Source organism: Etheostoma cragini, chromosome 24 (genome assembly GCF_013103735.1).
Source record: "Etheostoma cragini isolate CJK2018 chromosome 24, CSU_Ecrag_1.0, whole genome shotgun sequence".
In the NCBI taxonomy this organism is placed as follows: domain Eukaryota; kingdom Metazoa; phylum Chordata; class Actinopteri; order Perciformes; family Percidae; genus Etheostoma; species Etheostoma cragini.
The window spans coordinates 11,758,994-11,777,924 of NC_048430.1; the positions used below are offsets into that span (position 1 = coordinate 11,758,994).

An 18,931-nucleotide genomic window follows, 5' to 3' on the forward strand; every position below is an offset into this window, starting at 1 on the left:
TTTCCAGTCTCTCCTTTGCCTCCTCCTCCTGTTCTCTGAGAGCTTTCTCCATCTTGCTCAACTTGGCCTTCAGCTCCTGAGCTCGAGCCCTCTCCATCTCCAGACAGCTCTCCAACTCTAACTCCACGTTGGTGGGCTTACTTACCTTGAGTGTCTGCCTTTCTTTACACAACTCCATCTTCTGAGTCTTCACTTCCTTTCTCAGGGCCTCCTTCTCTCCCTTTATCTGCTCCAATTTGACATTCAGGTCTTGAGTAATGAAGGTCTCAAGGTCCAGATCTTTCTGTTTTTTTCCGCAGCCTGTTGCTGGTTTTGACCAGCTGAGATTTCAGATGCTCCGTTTCCCTGGGTGGGGAGGGGACACGTTGAGCCAGCTGAACTTTCAACTCACCTATCTCCTTCTCCATCAGCTTTTTCTCATGGCACCAACTGCTGCCCTCTCTCTGTAGTTGGAGCTGATCCAGGAGATCGGCCAGCAGGTCTTCTCGAATGATCAGGTGAACTCTCCCCTCAGATCCACATTGGGTGAGCGTCGCCTCGCTGTCCTTCAGCTCCAACCGTACTTGTTCTTCACGGTAACTGAGGTAGAAAGTCAGTTGGGGTTCAGTCTCTCCAGAGTTGAATTCCATGTTTTCCAGTGTTTTTTCTCTGTTGCAATGTGCACCTTTGGATTGTCACAGTCAAAGTGTCTGAGTGAATTTGTGTCAGAACTGAAGTTGGGTTCTAGTATTCAGTGTGTCGTTATGACAACATTAACATGTATTCTTATGTTTTCAATCCAAATGGTTATTGATTCTATTCCATTATATCTTTAATTACATTGTTGCTGTGGGACACAAGTTTGTTTATGTTTGAATAAACAGTATGATTGTTATGATTTCAGATGAGTCCTAAAATGGCAGAAGGAACACTTAACAAAATATTAAAACCATCCAGACGGTACCGGACGTACCTGAAACCGGTGATTTAACGGCACCGCTCTTTTTACACAGTTTAGCAACAAAACTCTGAGTGAACATTACTAGCTACGTAGCTAGTAGCCCTTTGTAAGGTTGAGGATGGCCTCATATAATATTTACACTGCTCTATTAGATACATGTATATGTATTGGCAATGAAATACATTTTTTTAATTAATGTAGTCTGTTTTTCAAGCAGGTGCCTGTGCATTGTCAATGTCTTCTGGGTTGAAATGGAGTTACAAGTTGTTGTTACTATCTCAGATTTTGATCAAACCTTGTATATATCAAGCATATGTCCCAAAACCAAGTCCTGTCAAAGGTTAGATAGCAAACAATGTCTACTTAGACAGGGATACATTTTGAAAATAAAACTTCTGCTATTACCAAACCCAGTTTTGGCTGTTCATAGCATTATGTTTTTTAATGTGACAAAGACACAAAATAATAATTTTGATTATATATTGGCTTGTCATTTACGGTGGTGTAAGGTGCTGGAAAAACCTTTAAAATGGACCTTGAAAGTGCTTGAATTTGAACTTGGAAAAGGTGTACAAACCCTGAACAAGATTGATACTGGTTTTCAGAATGAGATGTTTTCCAGTTCAAATCCCCTACACACCACTCACCAATCCTTTCTTAAACAGTAGGCCTGTTCCTTGGTCATAATCAATATGATGAGCATGAACTTTTGCCACTACTGCTGAGAGAACCCTGCCTTTTCCAATTTCTCCTTATAATACACGTCCTGACCAATGCGGCAGAGCAGCCATAATTAGTTTTGATTTGGCTGAATTTATTTGTCTGTATGTGTACCGTCCCTTTTCTAGAGTCTCTGAGTTCGGCCCTCAGCCAGACGGCCATGGGGCTCCTGCACACTCTCGCAGGCCGATTCAGCCTCTTGTGTCACCTTACCGGGCAGCACTCCGCCAGCCTCACCGCAAACCTGCGCCGCGTCCGTGACGTCAAAAGCCTGCTCATTCTAGACCACGCCAGCATCTTCCTTGACTCTTACCATGAGTACGTGGTCGCCCATCATGGTGTTCAATTAATAAAACAGATTTCTGCCACTTAATGCACATCCACGTCTCTCTTTAAAGGTACTGCAGCGCTGTGGGCAACTTCCAGGTGATGGGAGGTTTCCAGACCCTGACCAAACCCTCACTGTGAGCGCGCTCTCTCTCACACACACACACACACACACACACACACACACACACACACACACACACACACACACACACCAGAGAGGGAGATTTTGAGACTTGAACTTGAGTCACATTTTATGCCTTTTTTTTAAGACTCTGAACAGACTTTAGAAAGACTAAAGAGTGACACCATGTCACATCAAACAATCTGTCATGATGTCAGTTTTGAGTTTTTAGTCTCTGACTATAAGATGTTACTACTAGGACTTAAAACATACGGTAACATCAAACACAATTTATTTTGTCGAAACATCAAGACCAGAAACAGACTGACTTAAGATGGCTGGGGACTGAGTTTTATGACCACCTTACACCAAACAATTGAGACGACAGGAGTGCGCCCCAACTCTAGCAAGAATCTCTGGATTTCATTCCGATATTGTAATTTGGTAAAGTAAGGTAAGGTCGGCATGAGTTTCACAAAGAGTGACTTCAGACTTGCCTTGAGACTCGGGGACAATCTCTATGTTTTTGAAATGTCTGATAACCTGACCGTAACCTATAACCTACCTGCCTACGTAACACTAGTGTTGGATCGTTTGGATTTTTACGATTCCGATGCCAAACCAGTTCTTTTAAAACTATTTGGATTCCTAAACCAATTCTTGAAAAACTAAAAAATTACATTAAAGAAAGGCTCTTTTTATAGTTTTTAAAAAAAATTGAAAATGATTTTAATTTAACAATATGTAAACGTTTTAAAGTACATAAATATATAATAAGTAACCCTAAGTCACCTAACACACAACTACAATCAGGAATATATAGTAGCCTACATTTACGGTGGCAAGCCAACGGTAGACTACAGAGAAAGTTTTTTTATTTTTACAGCCGTTTTGGCCGTTTTTTAAGTGGAACCGAAATTTGCGTTCTAATCCAGTCCAATGCCTACCGGTTACGCAGGAAGCGGATCCATAGTTGAACCGGGTTTCGGTACTCAACCCTACGTAACATGTAATATGTAACGTATCTGCTGCGTGTGACCACACGCCAGATGTTGACCGGTATTGTTTGTAATTGTTTGTATTTGTTACTTTCTAAATATATAAAAAAAGGTAAATTAAAAAAACTATGTTGTCATCAGACGCTTTGGCTTTAAAAGTTTAGACAAGGCCCAAAAAAGCACTGAATGCAAAACATGTGTACTCTAGCTCAGGGATGTGAGACTAGACTTGGACTCTAGCTCAGAGACTTGAGACTTGGACTCTAGCTTAGAGACTTGTAATTTGACTTGGACTCTAGTTTACACACTTGAGACTTGTGTTGGATTCTATCTCAGAGACTTGGACTCTAGCTTAGAGTCCTGTAACATAAAACACACACTCTAACACACACACACACACACACAGTTTCTAAAAACACTGCTTTGATAAGGTGCTGGGACACAGTATTCCAGTGATGTTAAAAACGATTGGTGGGACACCTAAGATTTCACATGACTCTAAATGCTGGAGAAACAACTAACTAGTGCTAATTGTCTTTAAAGAGATTTCTTTGGAAAGAATCCCGAGCTGCTTAAAAGGCTGTCGGAGTGCAGCGAGGAGAACCCTACCATGGCCGACTTCCTGGTGGCGCTCTTCTTCCTCCCAACACACCACTTACACGAATACGGCCGGCTGCTACTCAAACTGGCCACCTGCTTTGAAGTGGTGGGTGAAGCACACACTATGGCAATGCAACCTTTGTAGTTTTGAAGATTAGTAAGTATTTTATCTTTGCACAGATGTAGTTTCTATAAACGAACCACAAAACCTCTGACCTGTTGACTTCAGGCCTGTCTCCACCCATTGGGATGTTAACCTCGAGAAAAATAAAATTTCAAAAGAACCCTTAAAACAAATGCATAAAAAAGCATATAAAGTCAGGGGGGGGAATTTAAATGGCAAAAAACAACAGAATTGGACTCTTATTTAGAAAATCCCAATGCATTTTTTCACACTAAATAGTGTGTGTGTGTGTGTGTCTGTGTTTTAGTGCTCCAATGAATACCAGATGCTGCAGGACAGCTGCTCTAAGTTCGAAGCTTTGGCCCAACTGCTGAAGAGAAAAAGGAAAGATGCTGACTACACCTGTCATTTCTGGAAGAGCTTCCCTGGCAAAATGACGGTATAACTTCCGTTTGTGTTTGTCTGTCTGTGTAAGTGCGCTCGCACGTATGTCTGTCTGTGTACATCTGTATCTATGGCTCTGTGTGTGTGACTGTCAGTCTGCGTGTTTGTGTGTCTGCCTGTCTGTGTGTGTGTGTGTGTCTGTGTCTGTCTGTCAGTCTGCGTGTCTGTCAGTCTGTGTGTGTGTGTGTGTGTGTGTGTGTGTGTGTCTCTGTCAGTCTCCAGCGCGTCATATTGAGTCTTCGAGGTGTCACATGATGTCACCTTCCAGCTGAACGGTGTCCCTGTGTGTTTGTCAGGACTCTCTCCGGAAGCCTCACCGCCGGCTCATCTGCGAGAGCAGCAACAAAGCTCTGACGCTGCAGAACGCCGGGAGGTTCTCCGTCAACTGGTTCATTGTGTTCAACGACGCTTTGGTCCACGCACAGGTCAGCTTCACACACACACACACACACACTTTTCATTAGGTTTAGTAGGTCCATATTTCAGATTCATCAGTAACTTGGTGTGTGTGTTTCAAGCGTTTGTGTGTGCTTGCCTCCGTGCTGTCAGGGCGTGGCGCCTTGTAAAAATCTTGTAAGTATGCAGCCAAAAGCAAATGTTAGGACAGTGACCTGTTCCCTGTCCCCACTCCTGCCTTTTCTCCTGTTTGAGTGTGCATGTATGTATGTATGTTTGTGTGTGTGTGTGAGTGAGAGAGAGAGAGAGAGAGAGAGTGAGAGATAGGCTTAGGGCTCAGTGTCATAGGATTAAGCCCCTAAACACATCAGAAACATACACCTATCCACCTATAAAACTGGTGGAGTCATATGTAGGGTTTAATGGGGCACCAACATATAAGCGTGACTGTGTTAGTGATGCTAAAATAATACAGATATCTTATCCTGTGTGGACAGTTGCCAGATTATTTTCTTTGCTAGATTTATTTAATTTAAAATTTTATTTTTGGGTCTTTTCCGCCTTTAATTTGCGGCTAGGTAAGAAAGGGACATACAAGAAATCGTCAAAGGTTGGATTCAAACCCTGGAACTCTGCATTGAGGCATAAACCTCTTAATACATGTGCGCCTGCTCTACCCACTGACCCAACCTGGCTGTAATTTTGTTGTGAGAACAACCCTCATGATGTCCACGGGTCAAACTGACCCGTTTTCCTATAGACGTTCCATAAATACGCTTCCACTGTAACTACTGAAACTGGCAACACCAGACACAAGATCAGGGCGTCGTGGAGCGTATAAGAGGAACGTGCGGCCCTTTTACACAGAAAGTGTATATTTCTTTTAAATAAAACTGTACAGAAAACAACTCAGGCTGTCAGAGTTTCTGAGGTGGCGCTTATTTAGGAAAGGATACCGACTTTGCTATTTCTAGGGGCTAGAAGAAGAAGAAAAAGGTATACAACGGCAGAACTGGCAGCAGCATTGACGTCTTTGATTTGATTTGATCACCTACTTTGATAATAATAATATATTGTTTCTTTCTCTTAGCGCAATTAATCGCTAACATTAGCCACAGTCGTAAGGGCTATGACTGTTGATGATGAGAAGAAAAAATACAATGTTTTATGTTAATAAAGAAGCGAGGATTACTTCATAGGCTGTGTATTTGTGTTAGAGGGTCACGTGATCGGGATATGACGGGAATATTTTCATGGGCTCAGGATGGGATGGGCGCAACTATTCCCGTGTCACCCTCTAATTTGTGTTACTACATTATCTGGGTCACATGGCAGCGATTATATAACCAAAAGATAAATTAGTTAGTATTATTTGTTTGCAAAAGTAATACACAAATAATTGTTTTTTAAATTTGACTGAAAGACAACCATATTGTTAATCGCAATTATTTCTGAGATGATTAATTGCAAAGTGGAATTTTGAATTGTTACAGCTATAGCCACAGCTCAGCAACGCAACATCGAAAGACGCAACATTTTGTATTAAAAGAAAAAAAATAAGAGCATAACTTTGGAATAAATCTGCTTACTTATCCTGCTGAAAACTCATATTTGTAACGTCAAATAATTAAAACTGTCTCCAAAAACACTTATGGGCCATATTGTAGGTGCGTAATGACTTATTTTATGTATATTTGGATATATTATGTATTAATATGTCCAGTGATACCCAGCCCTATCCCGACCTCGCCCTCTCTGTCTGCTCTACACCCGGCAGAGACTGCATGGAAGGATGAACCAACTGTAACCAAGGTTAAATGGGTTTTAATGTACTTTAGTTTTTTTTTCTCATCCATACATTTCTTTCCCATGATCTTACCTTACCAGACACACAAAACCACTTCAACTGACTATTTACGATTTGAAAACCTTTCATCATTCAGCCGTAATTGCAACCAATCCAAATTGAAGTATATAAACTCCAAATAAACCTGTGAAGGTGTGAAGGGAGTTCCTTTGTGAATCTTCTTAAGAGTATTTCTTTCCCGATGAAGCCTTGGGTTTTTACTGTTGGTTCACGAGTAATTTTAAGGAACTCTAAGCAATGTCCCGCGTGTTTTAGGCTACAACATTTTTTGTCACATACAACAAACATCTCCTTACTATCTGCTAGCTGCCTGTCCCCAGAACACACTGTAAAAAACATCTCCTCACTATCTGCTAGCTGCCTGTCCCCAGAACACACTGTAAAAAACATCTCCTCACTATCTGCTAGCTGCCTGTCCCCTGGAGACACATAATTGATCTTTCGAGGGTATTTACTTCAGAAGAAATACCCTCTGCCATTTCAAAAAGTACTAACAGTTTCTGGTTCACGTCTCAAAAGCAATTTTCTGTCTTTCCCTCTCTCCCTTTCTGTTTGTCTCCTTTTCCTGCTTTCTATTTGCATTCCTGTCCGTTCAACCACCCCCACCCTTTATCTTTTCTAGTCTAGTCTGCATCTGTTTCATTTCGTCATTGTTTGAAAAATGAAATGTCGGGGCTGTGTTTAAAAAAATATCAAGTTGGTGTTTTTTGAATTCCAGTCATGGTGTGTGTCCACTGTTGCCGTTGTTTTAGCGTTTCCCGTTTTGAAATCCGGGGCAGTGTGACGCGTTGAAGAAGAGAAGAGAAGTGAAGAGAAGCTGGTGGTGAGCCCACTAGCTTGCAATGTAGCAACGCGGAGCGATCCCGTCTGTGGAAATGACGCGAATATGGACACGCACCATAACTGGCAACAGTAGATCGTCCTGGGTGTCTTGTGTATCTGTGCGACCGTATGACTTATTAGCAGGGTGTCGGTGACAAAGACCATGTATGCTTACTTCCTCTTTAAAAAACGTGCAACATATTGTCTTGCATGATTGACCCCCAGCATCTGTCCATCTAATTTTAAACCAAATGCATCATTGTGTCTTCAAAGTCTGCCTTTGAAAACACTGAAAAGTTCAGTGGTAACAATGTCATTCAGTACCTAAGGAGTAAATCTCATGAGTCAGTGAGCCAATCAGCACGCTGCATTGGCTGTCTAACGTTACACATCATAGAGACACGCAGTAAAAACTCTACACAGAGACGCCTCATGTAGCAGGAGATGAAAGATAAATGAAAAGATTTGTGCCGTACTGTGTAATGTTGTCATTTATTTTTGTTTGATAAAATTAGTATCAACTGTCAAGGAAGCGGTATCCAAGTCACGGTATTGGAATCAGTACTGGTATCGGAAAGCCCTAGTCTAGACATCCTTAATTTTTTTTTCCCTTACATTTTCTTTCCAATTCACTTCCTGTCTTTCTTTTCTTTGACTTACTTTAGTCATTTCTTTTGATTTCTATTTTACTTCATCCTATGCTTCACATTTAGTAGCATCCAACCCAAAGGTGTAGTTTTCAAAGTTTTTGTTCCTATTTTAAGGTTTTTGTTGCGCTCTCATTATTTATGGTTCTTTTTTCTACATTTTTCTCATTTTTTTTCAATGACTTTGTTGTTTTTGTTGTTAAAGTTCTTCTCTCCTTTTTCAAGTTTTTTTGGGGGACATCAGTGATCACTTCCTACTACACTTGTCACTACTTTCATTAAATGTGGGTGTTTTAGTTAATTTTATCCAGCAGCATTTGATGGAAAAAAAATTATAAAAAGTAGAAAAAGTAACAGATTTTGTGAAAAGTGACAGAAATTTTGGAAAAACTGACAAACACAATGGGTATAAAGAGTTAAAGCCAACAAGCAGTGTGTTGTCTTTTAGCAGAACGCTGAAAGCAGCAGAAACGGAGAACCCTTTGACACCTGTTAATTTATCACAGGTTATGTCGTTCTCAAGATATTCAACAACGTTATCGCATATTATCCTCATATCGTGCAGCCCTATTTTGAGTCATTTTTTATTTCGATCAATTATGAGCTACTTGCTTATAGCGAAGGCTGGAGATCACCTCCCGTTTTTGTACGTAAGGTCGGTACACACCTGTTGAATGTAGTCTGGGCTCTCGCCAACCCGCGGGTGTCAAAATTAACTTTGTCCAGTAACTTTGTAAAGGTACGTGCCATGCAATCAACCAATCAGAGGTCCTCTACCATTCCCTTTAAAAGCCAGGTGCTTTTGGACTTGGCGCGTTGCTGTTATAAAGGAGGATTTGCACCGTAATATTTTTATTTGTTATCTTTTGCATGTGTGTGTGCTGCTGCGCCGTTCTCTGTGTGTGTGTGTGTGTGTGTGTAACAAGCATAGTGTGTGTCCCTGTGTATGTAACAAGCATAGTGTGCACGCTCTGTGAATAAACCTAGGAGCATTTTACTAATGGACTATTAAAACACCAATGAAATGCTGCCTTATTGTCTTTAGAGGTATTTTTTGTGATCACTTCCGGCTTCCTCAAGAAAGCAATACGCCCAGAATGCACCTGAACACACCTTCCTCTAAGACCAGCATGCCCATGGGCACACAGGTGGGCGCAGGTGCATTTGCTATTTAAAACGACATGGGTGCTGGACGGTCTTAGAATAGCAAAGACACTTGCGTCAGGCCTTGCCCCGTGCTGCGGTGGGTGCAAGACTGGGACCCTAATCCTACATTGCTACACTGAATAGAGAAGACTAATTGAATTGTATGAAACAAACCAGAGGAGCTGAAATGAAAAGTTAATTGTGAAAAAAATGTGGAAAATCTGATCTGGCTGGTAACTTTAAAATCTTAGTAGCCATGCTGGCTGGTGATCAAAAAGTGAATTTAAAGCCCTGGGAATATTCATAGCAACGCTGCTTGTGGTAGTACTCTTAATTTTCAGATTGTTTCTTTCCCCTTTCTAAACACTCACCTTTCCTTTCTCCCCTCTTCCCTCCTTGGTTCGCTTCCCTCCTCCGTGCGTGTCTGCCGCTCCCCTCCTCCAGTTCTCCACCCATCACGTCTTCCCCTTGGCCACTCTTTGGGTGGAGCCAATTCCAGAGGAGAACACTGTTCTGTAAGTCTGCTCCATCACATCACTCCCTGTGCTCCGACTTTGTGTTTTCTTGTTGTCATGAAAACAACAGGTCTGGTCTCGGACAGCTGTCAAAATGCACTTGGCATAGGGCGTTTCTTCAACTCCAAAAGACGCTTCGAGCAGCAGAAATAAAATCGGCAGTGACATTTAAAAAGGCAATCTGGACTTTTTTGAAAACATGATTTACTCCACAGAATTATAAAGTGAAACAGGCGCTCGCAGCATAAAGAAATACACCACGTGTGAACATGTGAAGGGGAAGGTATGACCTCATAAGGAGCAAGATTCCAGATCGGCCCATCTGAGCTTTCATTATCTCAAAAACAAAGCAGGATGCCCAGGGCTCTGTTTAAACCTGTCACCATTTCTAGCCACTGGGGGGACACAGGCAGGCTGGGGGAACTCATATTAATGTTAAAAAAAACTCATAAAGTGACATTTTCATGCCATGGGACCTTTAAGTCTTGTTCAGATTCAATGCTGAAATAACAGTTAAACAGTTTTTCAAAGTTTGTTTACACATCCCAAATTTATAACGTATCTAGCTTTTGTCATTTCCTTCATTTCTCATTTTTCCATTCTGTACCTTATTTAAATCTTATCTTATTAATGTCCCATACTGATACTGATATGTGTGTGCAGATATGGGTTAAAGGTGATCACACCAGAGGAGACGTTCAACCTGCTGGCCTCCTCTGCCATGGAGAAGGTAGATCTTTTTAACCATTGACAAAACGCTCAATTTTTTTCCCCAAAACTGAATTTTCTCTTGTTGCCGTGTCGTATCCTTCTTTAAAAGTGTGCTCGTATTGTATTCTCAGGCCAAGTGGCTTCGCTCCATCAACCAGGCGGTGGAGCAGGCCTTGAGCGGAGCGGGGCAGGACACTGCGTCAGTCGACTCTGGGTTGGGGCAAAAGCTAGAACCCCCCGTCTCCAGGACGGCCTCCTACACTTTTTATAAGGACGGACGGCTGAAAGAGGCAACGTACGAAGGCCACTGGCTCGCCGGCAAGCCCAACGGCAGGTGTGTCGGCATTTTAACCCCTACTGTTGTCTTCCTGTTGACCATGCAACTTTTACATGGATGGATGGATGGATGGATGGATGGATAGATGGATAGATAGAAAAACAATAAAATGATTTGTTTTTAAAACCACAATGAAGGGATCGAACAAACGGCACTAATTGGAACCTTTGCAGAGTTAAAAAAAAGTTAATTACGCAAACAATTTTTTTTTTAAGATTATTTTTGGGGGGAAATTTAGACCTTTATTTGTATAGGACAGCTGGAGACATGAAATGGGAGACAGAGGGGGGGATGACATGCAGCAAAGGGCCGCAGGTCAGAGTAGAACCTGCTGCCGCTGCGTCGAGGAGTACACCTCTATATATGGGCGCTTGCTCCACCAGGTGACCTAAATAGGCCCACATCGTTTTATTCTTTATTTTTCACAATGTGTTTTATTTTGAAACACACTAACTGCTCAACAGCAGGGAGAGGGATTTCTAAACTGCACACACACACACACACACACACATAAATATATATATAAACTGTGTGTAGTAATGATCAAGATGAATTGTTTCTCAGGGGAGTCTTAAAATGGCCTGATGGGAGAATATACAAGGGCACCTTCAAGAACGGACTGGAAGATGGGTGAGTGCATGTATTCAGTGTACATTAGCCTTATTTGCTGTGGTGGAGCATTCAGATCCTGGAGTTAAATAAAAGTCACAATACAACACTGTCAAGTAAAAGTCTGTAAGTATCATCAGGAAAATGCACTGGAGTAAAAAGTAGACTATATCTCTCTGAGATGTAGCAGAGTAGAAAAAGGCATGAAAAGAAAAGACTCAAGTAAATTACAAGTACCTCAGCATTTGGTCTGAAGTAAAGTACTGGAGTTTGTAATTAGTTACATTCCACTGCTGCTTTTCTTTCACAACAGTATATCCCTTTTATTCTTGTATTTCATATCTGTCTCATTCTGTTTTAGTTTCAACCGTTTCCCAACCACTGTATAATGTTTTACGTAAAGCCCTGTGAATTACCTTGTTGCTGACATGTGCTATACGAAATAAAAGCTGCCTTGCCTTTTCAAAAGTCAGTTTTCCTTGAGCTTCTGTTTTCTTCATGCTTCTTCTTCATGTGTTTTTGTAGTTTCGGTGAATTTTGGGCTCCCAATAAGACGCTCAACAAAACCGATCACTATCAAGGTCACTGGAAAGATGGCAAGATGCACGGCGTTGGGACGTACAGGCAAGTGTCTGGGAAAATAGCTAGTTAAGAACTTTAGATTTAGATTTTTCCAGGTGTGAAGTCAAAGGAAAATGGGGTCCAGGTTAAATTTTTTAACCCATTTACCCCTAAAAAGCATTTGGCAAGACCTTCTTGCTGTACACATTGCCTTTTGGCTCTTTCTTGTCTATTAGAAGAGAATAAATATCCTCCCGTCTGTCTGCAGGTATGCCAGCGGTGAGGTTTACGATGGATTCTTCCAGGACAACATGCGACACGGCCACGGCGTGCTGCGCAGTGGCAAGCTCAACACCTCCTCCCCCAGCGTGTTCATTGGCCAGTGGCTGCAGGACAAGAAGACCGGCTACGGCGTCTTTGATGACATCACAAAGTACGCTCATTAACCCTCTGAGGTCGTTCAAGGGCATTTTCTTGAATTTTACCAAATCTTATTTGAATAACTTTTTTAAAATTTGGTATTTCCAAAGAACTGGATACTTTAATAATGTATACTGTTTATTCAACCTCACTTGCAATTTATTGATCAGTAGAAAATGTATTTGAAAATTACACTGCAATGTACTCATACCACAAGGTGTGGCGGGCTGGGTCCGCATTGACTTGCAGTTTGGTCTGGGTGCATGCCTTGGTCCGGACTTTGAGAAGCCCTTGTTTTAAAGTTGTCTTTGTAAGTGCGAGCTGTTTCTGTTTTTCTGTCCAGAGGGGAGAAGTACATGGGCATGTGGCAGGATCACCTGCGGCAGGGCACCGGGGTGGTCGTCACTCAGTTCGGCCTGTACTACGAAGGAGCGTTCAAAGATAACAAGATGACGGTGAGCACCTTCTCTCCTTTTTGATTGATGTCACATGTATGCACTTGGGGGGATGTTGAAGAAGACTATAACAGGGCAGGGTTTTGTTTTTGAAGTACAAATGTTTTACTGACAGCTGCATCAGATCCCAAACTGTGACTGTGAAAGAATCACAACATCCCGCTCACTTTGGACCGCTCTTTTACCTGCATAGCCCTCATAGGTATGCCCCATAGACGTAATTTACAGGAGGGATCGAAGGGGTTCAACTCCCCCTATAATCAAAACTGGCCAGTGCAACCTGGTACATAAAACTAGGGCTGCAGCTATCGATTCTTTTAGTAATCGTGGATTCTACCTATAACTAGTAAACAGCAATAGTAAATCTATTTATTATTGCTGTTTTTTTTTTTTAGAAAAAGTAACATTATTACATTTTCAAGACCCTTAAAAAAGCTTTTTGGCGGGCCTTTTTGGTTTTTCACCCCCTTCCCCTTCTTGCCTCCGGCTCTTTGCACTGGATATGCAAAAGAGCTGTTCATTAAGCCAAAGTTAATGGGATGGTTTAGCTACACTGTTCAGGGGGGCACATCTTCAGAAGAGTGAGGAGAAAGCATACATATCAAAAATCAATACAGCAAAATTAACAGTGGCAATACTGCATCAATACACAAGTGCCAAGTATGGATCTTTTATTACATTTGTGTTGGTCAGTTTGTCAGCTTGACAATCCCATTTTGCAGCTTAAATTGAAGTGATATGAACAAACAGAGAAGTGTATGATGAAACAGATTTTGACAAAGTTTCCTTTTGGGGACATCATTTGAAATTAGGAAAAATTAGGAGTTGGAAAAAAGTTGGAAAGGATTTCTCTGGCCTGTCCCTTCTCCCAGACCCCTCACTATTTTCGCTGTCCCCCTTCCTTTGTATTGTGCACCGTCAGTCTTGTGTCCTCAGAAGCGTCAGCCCGTTGTGCGCAAGTAATAATCCTGCGGTAATAAAGTGCGGAAACACAGCGAGACGTACACTGTTAGCTACTTGGATTTAACAAAGCTTCGAGGCGAAGAATTTAGCTTAGAGTTTTTTGTAATCGAGTTATTCAAGGAATCGTTCCCGCGCTGCACAAAACCTATTGTAATTTACTTTGCATAAATACAGATGTTTGCACCATACATTGTTGCAGGAAAATCTACCACAATTCCAATTATATGCTCAAAATTTCAATTTACCTCAAAAGTGGAGATCTCATTCACATCCCTGCTTGATGTTTTTTAAGCATCACTGTAAGGGTTCACAGTGTGTGTAGCTACTGTATGTTTAGGAACAGTTTTTATACTGTATTTTGTCTCTTCAGCATTAGAAAAAGCTTCACTTCCCAGCTCCTAATCCCTGGTGTGTCAGATAGGAAGTGAGGCGAGTCAGGATTAATGCAGGGACTGAAAGGAGGTATTTTCTGTCTTTCAGGGCACTGGGATCCTCCTGTCAGAGGACGACACCACGTACGAGGGGGAGTTCTCTGACGACTGGACTCTCAATGGAAAGGTGACCAAGATGAACAATGTCGAAATATATCTTCAGCTATGAGAATGCGTCTTATTTCTACAGCGCTTTTTGAAACGCTCAAAGACACTTTACAGTTTTTAAAAGCAAATACACATACTAGGAAAATTCATACACTAAAATCATACATTAATCAAACATTAAAAGCAACTATAAGAATGCCTGTGAGTGTTTCCCCTTCTCATTCCCCCTGCTCTGGTGTTTCCCCCTCTTATTCCACCTGCTCTGGCGTTTCCCCCTCTCATTCCCCTTGCTCTGGTGTTCCCCCCTCTCATTCCCCCTCTCAATCCCCCTGCTCTGGTGTTTCCCCCTCTCATTCCCCCTGCTCTGGCATTTCCCCCTCTCATCCCTCCTGCTCTGGCGTTTCCCCCTCTCATTCTCCCTGCTCTGGTTTTTTTCCCCCCTCTCATTCCCCCTGCTCTGGTTTTGCCCCATCTCGTTCCCTCTACTCTGGCGTTTCCCCCTTTCAGCCTCACAATTCGATAGGAGAGGGACATCCGCCACCTGAAGTCAGCCAAATATCCCGGGAAACGTACTCTGTAATCTGTTGATCTGTAAAATGTAGCCTGATTAGGTATGCGAAGAAGAAATGAAACACATCGGTGACGTTTAATGGGCTGATTGGCTGTCCCCTCAGGGCGTGCTTACCATGGCCAACGGTGATTACCTGGAGGGCTCCTTTAACGGCGAATGGGGCTCTGGCCTCAAAGTGGCGGGGTCCTACTTCAAACCACACCTTTTTCTGGACACCGACAAAGACAAGAACCGCACTGTGTAAGCTCACATAATGTCTGAACTGTAGAGAAAAAAGGACAAATGTTTGATCATAATGAATGTACAGGATTCTTCACACTCTGTATACTGTGTGTGTGATGTGGCAGGAAGCTGGGGCGTCTGTGTGTGCGTGCGGAGGATAAGTGGAAGGCGGTGTTCGAGGAGTGTTGGAGGCAGCTGGGCTGCGAGGAGCCGGGCCGAGGAGAGAACGGGACGGCCTGGGAGAACATCGCTGTGGCCCTCTCCACCAACCGACAACACATCCAGGACAGGTACACACACACACACACAAACACACAGAAACACCGGGTTGAGGGAAGTGTTTTAGATCCGGTCTGCCTGCCCCAAATCAGTTTTTTTACTCCTAGGAAAAATTGGGCCCTGGCAAAGGCATTAATAGAAACTCTGTAAAAATAGCATTAGTCTCGTTTCCTCTCACAAGTTCATTTATGATCATCAGATGAAATGTTTTTAGTTTAGTTATAGTAACTTTAAGGGCCCTATCATGGTCCAAACATGCCTGGCTTTTAAAGGAAATGGAAGATGACCACTGATCTGATCAGCATGTTACGCCCAGAACACACCTCTGATTAGTGACGACACTATGGACAACCCTTTTGAACCATACACCCGGCGCACCGACCCTTTTTTCTGCCGTCGAATTAGCAAAAGTGGATTTGGACATGCCCTGAACACACCTGGGCCAGGCCCTTCACGCCGGGTGCTTAGATCATTAGATCATAGGTCCGTAAGTCTGTTGTTTGTTCTTTTAAGTGAAACTTCTTGTGCTAATGTCTTGGCCAGGGCTCCCTTGTAATATACATTCTGAACCTAAATGGGAATATTCCTGGAAAAATAAAAAGAAATGTTTAAATAAATAAATAACAAATGTTCATTTTGTAATGTTAATGCGTGTGCGTGTGTCCCAGTCCGGAGACGTTGTCATTAAGCCACAGCAGAACCCTGGAGAGCCTGGAGGTCATCCCGCAGCACGTAGGCGTGATCACCATGGAGAGATATCACACCATCCGCCTCTACCTCATCAAGGTACATCAGGATTTATCCTTCCGTGGTCAGAAATCTGTAGCAGGAAAAGTTAACCCTCTCCTTGATTTCATGTTGTTTATGGAGAAGGAGAACCCGGAAAATGAATTGGGGAATGTAGTCTATATCCATTGACGTTCCACTTCCAGGATTGTTCCGGTGCCAGCTGAAGTTCCGAAGGATGTCCCTTTTTTTTCCAGTCGGATGTCCATTACCTTCCGCTTTCTTTACATTGCGGCACCAGAACAATCATGATATTGCCCCTATTAACGCACCAATCAAAAGACACTAAACGGATATCATAACAATCAAAACGGCTTCTCAACAACTCTGTCCCATCATTAGTATACATGTTTTACTGATGACTTATATGTAAATCAAATTGAGTAACTGTCAAACACACCTACTGACAAAACCAGCGGTGAACACCGGAATTATATTTGGCTGCTAAAACAAATAATCTTCTTCCAGGCGTGTGACACCCCCCTCCACCCACTGGGCCGGCTTTTGGAGACCCTAGTGGCGGTCTACAGGATGACCTACGTTGGAGTTGGAGCCAACCGCCGGCTGCTGCCTCAGGCTGTCAGTGAGATCAAGTCGTACCTCAACCGCATCTTCCAGATCGTCAGGTAGTTCAGTACAGCTGCCTACTGTCTGTAGTTTCATTTAGGGTACCCGCGGGGTCTCAAGAATTAAAAAAGTCTGAAATTAAAGGTTTTAAAAAATAAGGCCTTAAAGGGTAACTATAAATACAATATTAGGGGACCACTAATTTCTATAAAAAAGCCTTCAGATACAGTATTAGGGGACCACTATGGTCTATATAAAAGCATCCAAAAAGCACCATGTCATGGCACCTTTAAACACACGGTTCCCACACCATGGTAATCCACTGTGATAATCGTGAAGTTTTAAATGAAAATAGTAATTGTTATCGTCGACAATTTTATCGTGGTTTACGGTTACACCGGTAATCAATTAACCCCTAGAAAATTAGTTGGCTCTATACACGCTAAAAGTTTTTTTTTTTAAATGGAGTCTGGTGGGTTCAGCGCTAGGACATATTGTCCTGTATTGTGCATGTGTCGGGAACACACAAACTCAAAGAGGTTCCTTCATTTAACTTCATAAAAAAATTATTTTGTAGTTTGTATTTCAAGCTTCATAGCAAAAGAGCTCCGAATGTGACATATAGTATATTTTATTCATTTGATGTTATTAGAGTGCAATCACACTTCACAAAAATGTTTAATGGGCGCCTGGGTAGCTCACCTGATAGAGCCGGCGCCAATACATAGAGGTTGGACTCCGCCATGCGGCCCTTTACTTCTTTTTCATGTCTTCAGCTGTCTTATATATATAAAGGCCTAAAAAGCCCCCAACAAATAATCTTACAAATAAAATCAATTTTATTAAATGCAGGTAACGTTACTTTTTAAATGCTTAAAATCCACACTTGTTTTCCATTATATAACCAGGACGTTTGCACTGAATTTCATCCTAGATGGCATTAAAAAGGTCTTCAAAAAGACTTAAATGTAATTCAGAGAACCCTGAGGCTGCATTTCAAATAAATGGATATACTTCTGGATGAAGGGATGGATGCTGTTTTTCATCAATATGTTTTTGTTAATGTGTGCTCTTGAATGCTCTGCAGGTTTCTTTTCCCAGACCTGCCAGAAGAGGGCGGTCTAATTCCAGAACCGACCACCAGCGTCCAGGACAAGAAGGACCCAGGCTCCAACGATGCCCCGCTAGAGTCACCCAAACCTGGGTAAAGACAGGGCAGTGTCCCCTCCACATCCCACACACATTTGTTTACACTTGTGATGCTTTCAACGTTTGACTTTTAATCTACATTTTTTTTGTACGATTTTGTTTACATTTTCGCCGGTTTTCGGTTGTTTTTTGACACGTATTGTAAGTTTATCTTCTCATAGTTTTACTTTCTTTTTCCTCTGATTTTTTTTAATTTTTTTATTTTTTTTTATTATATAGTAGCCAATAAAAAAATGCACTTCAAGCAAGTAGATTTTTATTTTATTTTTTTGGGACAAATGGAAAAAAGCCTTCACGTTGAACGCTGTATCTCCATTAGCTGATGCAGAACATCAGCTATTCTTTCCGGGGTCCACAGATTAGATTTAACTCTCCTATGTCGGTCATTAGATGAATCTCTCATTAAACTCTCCAATGTGTCTTTTTTTCCCTCAGTCGTGTGGTGAGCAGCTCAGCTCTGCTGCTTCCAGTCCTGCTCCCCCGCCTATACCCGCCGCTCTTCACCCTCTACGCTCTGGAAAAGGAGAGAGAGGACGACGTCTACTGGGAGTGTGTCCTCCGTCTCAACAAGCAGCCCGACCTGGCCCTGCTCGCCTTCCTGGGTGTTCAGCAGTACGTACACACACCGGCCACTGCAAAAAGAGGCTCTTCATTTTTTAATTATCATGTAAAATCCCAAAACATTTTCTCCCCTCTCCCTTTAGAAGGTTTTGGCCTGTTTCCATTCCCGTCCTAATGCCTGCACTTGGGGAGAAGCAGCAGGTATTGCTTATTTGTTCACTTTACTTTTACTTTAAGTACAAGTTAAAAAGAAGTGCTATTTGCCGTCAGACATTTGAATGGAGGAAGTAACAGATCCTTGAGTTTGACGGTTAGTGGTTTAAAATACTGTAGGATTTTACAACTTCTCTAAACTCTGAGTACCTTAGAGTCATTTAGTTAGTTTTGATGCTCACATTGATTTTGACATTCATTTAAGTTAGGTGCTGCCCAAAATAGCTCAGGTGCTGCACCTAACCTTTATAATGGCGG

The 18,931-nt window shown here is 42.1% G+C and overlaps 1 protein-coding gene across 4 annotated transcripts in view; it reads left to right on the top strand.

The window, feature by feature from the left end:
• als2b (alsin Rho guanine nucleotide exchange factor ALS2 b) overlaps nucleotides 1-18,931 on the top strand; it is a 36,218-nt gene that overhangs the window by 13,901 nt on the left and 3,386 nt on the right. For 2 of the 4 annotated variants that reach the window (XM_034864798.1, XM_034864800.1), the window contains 21 exons: nucleotides 1,789-1,978; nucleotides 2,059-2,124; nucleotides 3,653-3,815; nucleotides 4,141-4,272; nucleotides 4,574-4,702; nucleotides 4,827-4,850; nucleotides 9,600-9,670; nucleotides 10,334-10,400; nucleotides 10,513-10,715; nucleotides 11,283-11,348; nucleotides 11,853-11,951; nucleotides 12,157-12,321; nucleotides 12,652-12,763; nucleotides 14,207-14,284; nucleotides 14,940-15,076; nucleotides 15,184-15,348; nucleotides 16,006-16,123; nucleotides 16,592-16,749; nucleotides 17,778-17,894; nucleotides 18,335-18,511; nucleotides 18,604-18,661. In XM_034864798.1, the coding sequence (XP_034720689.1) occupies nucleotides 1,789-1,978; nucleotides 2,059-2,124; nucleotides 3,653-3,815; nucleotides 4,141-4,272; nucleotides 4,574-4,702; nucleotides 4,827-4,850; nucleotides 9,600-9,670; nucleotides 10,334-10,400; nucleotides 10,513-10,715; nucleotides 11,283-11,348; nucleotides 11,853-11,951; nucleotides 12,157-12,321; nucleotides 12,652-12,763; nucleotides 14,207-14,284; nucleotides 14,940-15,076; nucleotides 15,184-15,348; nucleotides 16,006-16,123; nucleotides 16,592-16,749; nucleotides 17,778-17,894; nucleotides 18,335-18,511; nucleotides 18,604-18,661 (2,495 nt within the window). The remainder of the gene's footprint in view (nucleotides 1-1,788; nucleotides 1,979-2,058; nucleotides 2,125-3,652; nucleotides 3,816-4,140; nucleotides 4,273-4,573; nucleotides 4,703-4,826; nucleotides 4,851-9,599; nucleotides 9,671-10,333; nucleotides 10,401-10,512; nucleotides 10,716-11,282; nucleotides 11,349-11,852; nucleotides 11,952-12,156; nucleotides 12,322-12,651; nucleotides 12,764-14,206; nucleotides 14,285-14,939; nucleotides 15,077-15,183; nucleotides 15,349-16,005; nucleotides 16,124-16,591; nucleotides 16,750-17,777; nucleotides 17,895-18,334; nucleotides 18,512-18,603; nucleotides 18,662-18,931) is intronic. The other 2 variants (XM_034864799.1, XM_034864801.1) reach the window with 1 other exon arrangement.